At 41.2% G+C, this 9,629-nt stretch overlaps 1 protein-coding gene across 1 annotated transcript; it reads right to left on the bottom strand.

Moving 5' to 3' along the window:
* Positions 1 to 912: 912 nt before the first annotated feature.
* Positions 913 to 3,235, bottom strand: TASL (TLR adaptor interacting with endolysosomal SLC15A4). Its single transcript, XM_084843982.1, has one exon. The coding sequence runs from the start codon at positions 3,233 to 3,235 to the stop codon at positions 2,351 to 2,353; it is 885 nt and encodes a 294-aa protein (XP_084700108.1). The 3' UTR covers positions 913 to 2,350.
* Between the last annotated feature and the right edge of the window lie 6,394 nt (positions 3,236 to 9,629).

Raw genomic sequence — 9,629 nt, 5'->3', positions numbered from 1 at the left:
AGCTATCCTTTATATCAATTATTAGTCTAGATGTGGGGGAGGGGGAGGACACAAAATAATGTCTTTGAATTTTTTCACCCTATATCTAATTAATTAAACATTTGACCCAGTGTAACATGGTGAGCAGAGTTTCAGACTAAGTCTGGAGAAACCCAGGTTCAAATCCTTACTTACCCATAAAGCTCACTGGATGACCTTGGGCCACTCAATACCTCTCAGTCTCACCTGCCTCACAGGATAACAATGAACAGGGGAACCATGTACATCTTGGAGCTCCTTAGAGGAATAACTGGGATATAAATATTTAAAAATTATAAATAAAACCTTCAGGAATGTGTCACAAAGCAAAATTAATGTTGCTGAATTACTTCAGGTTGAGACAGATTGGTTTACTGTAGCACCAAGAAGTTTTTTAAAAAAAACCTCTATCTGACCAGAAACCCCCAATCCCCAACCCTTGAAACCTCCAGCTTTTAAGTCTTTCTTTACTTCAGATGTTTATTTTTACATTATAATGTAAAATGAAAAACTGAAGATGAAATGCCTAGTTGATATACATTCCTACAAACATACTATTGCACGATTTATACAGGTCAGAGCCTAGGATCAGTTTACAATTGTGAGAGAACCCATAGCAAGACATGGCCCTTTAGAGAGAACCTACAATTATGCATTAAAAGTAAGACATCTGAAAGAAGGAACATCTTCAAATATAGGCTGAATGCTATAGCACAGAGCTCTGACTGCAAGAGTGGAGTACAGGAAATGGAAAGTACCATTGTAAAAAAAAGAAGAGAAACCTTCTTACTTCAGTGTCTTTGGTCATGCTATCTTTTCCCCATTCTGTGACTTTCCATGATTGCACATCTGACCCACAACCCACTGAATCCACTGATACAATTATTTAGTTTACTTATCTTTATTGGCAATAGATGAGATTAGCTTCAATGCAACCATATTTCATTTAATTCACTGGTCTACAAGACTAATATTAAGAGTCTGTTAATGGCTTAATAAAAGAATACTACAAAATGGCAATTAATGACATTTATCTCTTAGTTCCAGTGGCAAAGACCTGAGGCACTTGTTACCCAGCCCAATGTGAAAGTTCTAATCCAATCAGATAAATCATATAGTTATCTCAGTTCTCTGAATTCCAGTCCTTATGTAGTCAAAACAGCACCACCTATGCTATTTTGTAGGAAGGTTTTAGCAGGCTCCAGGGAACCCCAAGCTTTGCAGAAATATAAGAATATTTTTTTTTAAATCCTGAGGGGTTGAGTTCCAAAACAATCCAATGAGGACTGAGCATGCTTAATGGCCAAGAAATGCTGTCTGTCTGGTGGGAGTAAAAAAACCCACACACACACACACACACACCAGAAAACCAGCAGGGTGGTGGTGGGGAGAGAGAGAATGAAATGGAGTATCCTGGAAACAGGAGCAATCCACACTGCAGTATTTTATTGCAGGCCCCAGCTGTACAAGTATATGTGCATTTGGAGTGTTTTAAGGCTCATGGTATTGGGAATGGGAAGAAAGTTCAGAAAGGAATGATAAAATAAAAAGGGTAGATAGAATTAACGCTGTGCTGGATTTTCATGACATCAGATTTTCATTGCACAATGTTTGCAACCCCCCTTCTGCTCTTTTTTCACCCCTGTTTACAGCCATTGTTCTCCCAATCTGATGCTGTGTGGTGGTGGTGGTGGTGGTGGTGGAGACAAGGTGTCCCCATTGCCAAGGCAACTGACTAGTCTTCCCTTTTATTTGCATACAAAATAGTGCAGTGCCAAGGGACAACATCTACATTTCAAGGTACATCAGAGCATCACGACTGGGGTGTTTTGAATGTAGATCAGCAAAGCATTCTCTCTTACTCTTCCTTGTCTTACTCTTATGCCTGCCCCCTTGTGGACATTTTCACATCTTTTTGCAGTTGGGTACCCCCTCCCCCCAAAAAACACTGAAAGGGGGAATGAAAATGTTCATGAAATATGCCCCCTGCCCCATTTTGGCTTTGTACCAGATAGGATTGATAAGAGCACTGGGAGACAGTCCAAATGCGAAGGGAAAAGCTAAGAACACATTGACAGGCAAAAGAACAGAGTATGGGAAGGAAATCATAAAATGCAGAGGCAAGCAAAAATGTGATTGCTGGAAGAAAGCAGGAATTATTTACATCTGAAAAACACCGAAGCTTTCTAAACAAACCCTTTTTGTGGGAGTTTGCCTATAATTAATATTCAGTTCTCTGACCATCCCCCAAGAGCTTTACCTCACAGACACAACTGACTCATTTCTTTTCTCTTCTCTTAGAGACTTGGAGCTATCTAGTTGCAGACAAGCTTTATTTGGTCACAGTGCTCAACTGGGAAATGTGGAGACTGGGAGTGCTCATTTCAGTGGAGAACTTCCCGCTGGCTAGTCGCAGTAGGCAGTTAATGACCATATCCTTGGCTTTGGTCGTCTTCATGTTCCTCTCTTGTGATAGCTTCATGCTGATTTGATCTACGTTGGTCATGATGAACTCTGATGCCAAGATCTGAGTGGGGGATGAACTGTTGTCCATGCCATCCATGATATATTGTTTGTACAGCTCCACCACCTTCTCCTCCAAGTAGTTATTCAGTACTGAATTTGAGAGGGGCTGCTGGTGTTGCATGATGCTGGCCACTCGCCAACAGGACGAATACCCTTGAGTTGGCTTGCGAGGGACCAACTCGGCAGGTGGCATTGATATAGAGTCCATTGGTGGTGGGATCTCTGATGATTCCAGGAATGGGCCTATCCCACTGTCATAAGTAAAATCTCTTTTCACTGAGCTCATAGGCAGCACCTGGTCACCAGCAATATGCAGGTCATTGTAATTCTTGCAAATGCTTTTGCAAGAAGAGGGGACCAGGTATGTGTCTCTGCTTATGGCAGATCCCATGCAGATTTCCACAGCTGCTGAGGTTTGCCTTTCAAACACTGTCTTTTGTGTAGTCTGTGCCAGTGTATCCTTTTGTCTTCTGCTGTTTCTGTTTTCTTTGGAACAAACAGAGTACATCAACTTGCCAACAGATCTACACCTCCAAAAGAGATTTCTGCCATATGTTTCCTCTGTTGATCCATATGTTACACCATTTAAAGACCTCAACTCATGTACAGACTCGTCTCCTTGCTTGCTGCAGAGCTTGAAATTCAAGAGATCATGATAGGGAATTCTACAGAGATATCCTTCTGACAACATTCTTTGGAAAAAGAAAAGGAGACTTATATCAGGGCATTGGCATATACACACTTAGTGAAATATTGTCATTAATGAATACATCAGGGCTGTGTTATTTTCTTACTTGAGTTTTGTGGACTGAAACTGGCATGTTCACATGGGGATTATGTGTGAGCCTAGAAACTGCATTAGTGGTGGCTGGCATCTAAAAGAACAGAAGTCACTGCCAACTGATAATCATACATCATGCCTGACCGTAAGAGCCCACACTTGACACAACTTGGATAATCAAACACGTAATGTTTTGACTACTCAGATTCAATATAGATGTGTATGGTTTAAAATGGAAGGGGAGCAGTAGTGCCACATTAGTTAAGGTCGCAAAAACAAACAAAATAAAACAAAAAGATTCCACTATGATAAGCCCCCAAATTCTATTGCTTATACAAATGACACCTCTTTATTTTTAAAAAATTCTTGGCCGCTTTTCAGGGCAGAAGCCCTCCCAAGGCAGCTCATGGCAATAAGCTCTTAAGCTAATAACTTGAAATTTGGCATCCATGATCTACTTGATGAGGTCTATGAATGTGCCACATCTTAATCTAAAATGTTGTTCAAAACTTCTGATGTGCTTCATTTAGGCTTGTTGAGGAAGGCAATCAGTCCTTCACTGGTTTAGTGAAATTCTGAGCAACAATTCAAAAGTTAGTAAGGTTTTCCTGCCCCATTAAAGCCTATGGCAGCAACTACTGGCAAAGTTATGTCATGCATGCTCAGTTTCATGTTGAAGCTAGAATGCCGCTAGCATGGCAATGTTCCAGAGAGATTCTACAGCCATGTTCAGGCATTTGGCTGAGCTTGTGAGAGCTAAAGGTGTATATAAAGACAGGGCCCTCCCAGTGGCCCTGCCCCCAACATCGCCGTGTGCGCTGAGCCACATTCCCTCAGTTCCCAGCCTAAAGAGGAGTTCTACTGGTGTTTGCCTGAATGTGAGTAGAACTCTCTGTGTGATCAGAGACCCTGCTTTATCCCTCCTCTGTTAAGGCTCAGATGCTTCATAAGGCAATACAAGACCAGGACATTGTGGGCCATCTTTGCTGGTCCCAGGCACCAAACTACCCATCTGGATTTGATCTGAAAGACCAAGGAAAAGTGTAGGCATGTGGAAGGGAAGTTGTTAGCAAGCACAATTCATGTCATTGCACAACATCATTACTGATCATGAGGAACTTCTGTTAAGGCATCAGCCTTGGCTTCCAGTTTCCCAGATTTGTTGAGCATAACTCTGGTCTTAAACTAGCAGACTTTAAAATCTTAATTAAAGTCTTAACTATCTCAAAATTATTTAAATCATGACAAATATGCTCTAAAATAAACACACCAAATATATAAAAAAATTAAAATTAAAACAATCATCAAGTATGCACTTTAGGAATTATGCACTTTCAGTAAAACATCCAAACATGAAAATAAAAAGCACACCCTGTCACTAAGTTGTTATGACTACCAAAACAAAATTAATAAATTAAGGAGGAAAACAAATAAAATATTTATAAGGACCCTGGAAAGCAAGCCATTTATTCTTTATTGTTGCTGTTGTTTTCTACCAAGAATATGTTAGGTATTGTCTAGAACAGGGATGGGAAACCTCAGGTCTAGGAGCCAAATCAAGCCCTCCCAGGAGCCAAATCTTCCCTGTCGTCGTCCCCCCGCCCCGGATTCTCCAGATGGCCATGCCCCCTTCCCCTGGACCCACCCCCTTTCCTGGCTTTTGTGCAGTTTTTCCCCTCATCCTAAAAGGTTGAAATGCCTCTCTGAAGGCGTAGTTAAAGTAAGAGCTTTAAGCTAAAATATGCTGGCTTTTTTTTTTCTTTTTTGCATTTCTGCTCTGCCCCTTTTGCCTTTAGCCCCACTCGCTACTGCAATGCAGCTTCTGAGAGCTTACCCAAAACTGAATGTGGCCTGCAGACTGAAAGGGTTTCTCCACCCCTAGTCTAGACGACCACAAAAATTGCATAGTCACTGTTCAGAGAGCATAAAATCCAAGTCACTGTGGATACAGTCCTATGAGTTGCGCCCTCATTGTATGGGGTATTCAGTGCCCTGCCAGGCTGCTGACAGCAGGGCAGGAGGTGCGACAGGGCTATTTTCACCTCTTCATCCTCCTCTAGGCGGCCTCTGAGCCCATCTAGAGGAAAATTTTGCATGGTGTGGGGAAAGTGAATAGAGGGACATTTTTCACCCTCTCTCATAATACTAAAACCCAGGGTCATCCAATGATGCTGAATGTTGGGAGATTCAGGAGAAACAACAGGAAGTAACTCACACAGTACATAGTTAAAACTATAGAATTCACAGCCAGAAGATATGATGATGGCCACCAACTTGGATGGCTTTAAAGGGGGAGAAATTCATAGAGAATAAGGCTATGAACGGCTATATTATCTCCAGTATCAGAGGTAGTACACCTCTCAATATCACTTACTGGGAAATATGAGTGGGAGGGTGCTATTGCACTCATGTCCTTCTTGTGGGCTTCCCACAGGCATCTGGTTGACTACTGTGGAAACACAGTACACAGTGCTGGACTAGGTAGGCCTTTACTCCGATCCAGCAGGGCTGTTTTTATGTTTTCATAAGATAATGGCATAATGGGAGCAAATAGCAGATTAAATGAGCATGTATATAACTGAAATCAGCAATAACGAAGATATGAGAAGAGTCATAATCAGGGCAGTAATTTAGATACATTTAAGCTCGTTAAATGAAATTACTAATTACAGGGGTAGGGGGGATTGCACAGGTAGATTTTATCCAAGATGCCTAAGTGCCTTATTGAATGCTGAGCACCGCTGTCTCAAATAATCAGTTTTCACTCTCTTTCACTGGAATTAAAATAACACACACAAGCATCTATGTTCACTGCTGGTATATAGTTCGTTGAAGTAAATTACTTTCACTTCCCTTTCCCGACCATAAGGTAGCAAAGGGCTGAACTGAAAGTACTGGTTTTGTTATGCAGTGGCCCATCTGCTGGACAGAAGGGATATTTGGCCTAGTGCCATGCCATCCCAGCAGAACAAGACAGCATTGTGCAATACACTTCAGGACCTTGCAAGATGGCTGGTCAGGCCAGGGTTAAGGTGCTACTGCAGTATGACCTGGAAATACAGGAAGGGTGAGGGATTAAAGGCAGATGAATAGCAGAGACTAAAATTATGAACAGCCTTGATCAATCTATAGAAATAAGACCGGCACATTCTCTGGAACATGGGAAGCTGCACTGTAACCATTGCTCACTATTGTCTGTTCTGACTGTCAATGGCTCTTCAGGGTTTCAGACAGGAACCTTTCCCAGCCCTGCCTAGAAATTCCAGGGAATGAACCTGGAAAGAGGTATGGGGTCTAGAAATGACGGGCAGCAGAAGAGGATGATGGGGGGAAAAAACTGTGGGGATTGCTGGATTACACATTGTCCAAGATAGGTGGCCTAGCCACATACTACAGAACTTATATTTCACAATCAGATAAAAAGCCTCTGTTCGTAGACAAATGGCAACAAACCAGAAGGGCCATGAAATTTGGCAACAGAGAACTTAAGAACACCTAGTGGTTTTTCTTCAGAAATGTGTCTCTTTTATCCTACAGATATTTCATGAAGCTGCAGAAAAATCTCAGCAGAATGACTGTTTGCAGGTGAAAGTTATGCTTCAACTATTTGTCTTGCCATTCTTGTGCCTGTCCTAAAGGAAACCGAAGTAAGTTGGAAGGCTGTTGGTTAAGAGAGGACAGGTCAGTAGTTTTAGAGAAATAGAGCAGAGGTCATCCGTTCCATTTTAGAAAGGATCAGAGGTAAACAATCATATCACAAATCGAATTGCAAAATGTTCCTGTTTACTTTCTGAATAGCAGCACAACTTGTGCTATTTTGATTTTGGGGGTTCTGTTTCTTTATCTTTCTTTTTAAATAGAACATTGCTTCTATATAAGCCTTTCCCATCCTGGTTCCCTCCAGACTACAATTCCCATCAATTCCACTGGGGATGATAGGGCCTGCAGTCCAACACATCTGGAGGACACCTGGTTGGAGAAGGTTGTTCTATATTGTTGCCAGCTATGATAGATTTCAGACCTATTGTAAATCCATGATCAGTTGAACATTCTGCAGTGTAACCCAGCTATTACACCCGGTGCAGCCTAGGCAGCTTCAGCTGTGGGGTGGTATAGAAATTGAATGAATGAATGAATGAATGAATGAATTGCCTACTGCTGTTCTTCTTAGAGGTAATGGATCTATGTCTGGGAACAGTGAACAGTGAAAGGAGAGGATAGCATAGCCTGTTTGGAACTAACTAAAAAGTCAATATTGGCAGCCTACTATTATTCTGCTTTTAGGCACTATAGTAAAACCTTGAAAGGGATAAATGTTGATAGATGTCTTACTACAGAGTGGGAGTTAGTCAAGTAGAGACAGCACTAGTACAATATTGCCCTACAGATGAACTATTGCATCTGTAAGCTGTGGATAATAATGGATGAATTTGCCATATTGCAATATCTACAAAGGCAGCACATTAGTTCCTTGATCTCTTCCTGCATAGGGTTGTTCAATTTAATGTGCACTTTTGACATGGTAACGTCACCACTATGTGACTTTTATCTTGTCATTTTTGCAGTTGACCTTATCTTCTGAATGCACATTTATGTAGTAAGATTTGTGACAGAAATTTAGAAATGTACACTTCATTTCATAATGCAATGCATTTAATTCCCCTCCAAGTTCCTCAGTTAAACTGGTTTAGTTTGTAGTTTTGACTGTAGGTAAAATCCTTACAAATCTTATTTTCTCTTCTTTTAAGTTGTACAGGCATCATCAAAAACCTCTGCAATGAAGAGACAAACCAGATTCTATCCACATGTTAAAAAAAACACACACAAAAATCTATGTATGATATATTCTAGTTCTCACTTACCTTCAAGAACTAAGCTGCTCCTTTCAGGCAAGAAATGTACAGGAGTGAGCAATCATGAACAAAAATGTTGCACAGACCTTTAGGTTCCTTAAAAGCTTATGTGACACCTTTGGTTCTCTTAACGTAGCTTATGGGCAAGAGGTTTCATTTACATCTATGTAGGTCACATGGTGTGTGTCCCCCCCCCCCCCAGTTCTTAAACGTAGGGGTTCTTAAACGGAAGTCCCTGAGCATAACAGAGGAGGAGATTCATAAGTAACTTTCTGGTGTCAAGCCACTTTTAATTTTTTCTTCCTCTTTTACTTCTCACATGAAACCTTTCTGTGGAACAGTTTGTTAAAATACTTTGTTTCCATATAATATGCATTACTTCTCAGTGAACATTTCTGGGCTATTGTCACTGAGAAGTAGAGGAAGAAAAAACTCTTGAGTGGCATTTTGCAGACATAAGGCAGGAGTGAGGAAAGTGTTATTTAAAACAAAATCTGAGCTATGATCAAGTGAAACTGAAATGTCCTCCTTTATTTTCAGACTTGCAATAGCATTTGTAATACACTGTTACATGTGCACACCCTACTTCCAAGTGGTGAGAAGTTTCAGGGGTTCCAGTCCTTACCCAGAGTTCAGTTTCTTTAGAAGAGATTATTGGAGACATATGGTATTTCTGTGATATATCATCTATCTATCTATCTATCTATCCATACATACATACATACATACATATATACACACACGCACACACAGGCTGAGCATTAAATGAGGGCTCACAACATTAGCACTCCAACAAACTCGTTCCCCATCATAGTTGTAGGCAAACACCATAAGGCAGTATAATTTCCTGCAGAGACCCCCTTTCAGTCTCAGTTCTAGCATTAACTTCCTGCTGTGCATACATACAGTCCACACTCACCCCTTCCCCTTGTCTAGCTGGCAAGGGGGAAAAGATGAGTCATCTCTGCCCATCCTAGCTCTAATTGAAACATCACCAGAATTTTACTAGTTATCAACTGTCCTTTGGCAGGTCTTAATGGGTATTGCTTTAGGACACCTACACTTAGCATTCTACTTATAGAAATATTTGAGTCAAGTATTACAGAGTTAGAAGGGATTCCAAATCTCTTTGCAGTCAGAAGCACTGGGCTCCAAGGAACCCTGGAAAGATCATTCAGACCAACCAACCCCAAGCCCTTAACAATACTGTCATTAGCCATCTCTGGCTAATGAGCAGTTTTACATACTGCCACTGTCCTTGATATAAAAGCAGCAAAAATAGGTAACTTCTCTTACCTTAGGAAGGGCAGTGGCTTAGTGGTAGAGTGCATACAAAAGGTTCCACGTTCAGTCCTGGGTATGTCCAGGTAAGCCCTCTTTCTGAAAGCCTGAAGAGCCACTGCCAGTCAGCGTGGAGCCAACACTGATCTAGAAGGATCAATCTTTTGACT

This window comes from Heloderma suspectum, chromosome 3, assembly GCF_057233095.1.
Source record: "Heloderma suspectum isolate Gila_16-S chromosome 3, 16-S_ref, whole genome shotgun sequence".
NCBI classification, from domain to species: Eukaryota; Metazoa; Chordata; class Lepidosauria; order Squamata; family Helodermatidae; genus Heloderma; species Heloderma suspectum.
Note: the sequence above shows the minus strand (reverse complement) of the source record. Positions and strands in the feature narration are given on the sequence as shown.

Excerpts from the sequence above, each read along its gene's own strand:
- TASL (XM_084843982.1), bottom strand. The coding sequence starts at position 3,235 with ATGTTGTCAGAAGGATATCTCTGTAGAATTCCCTATCATGATCTCTTG.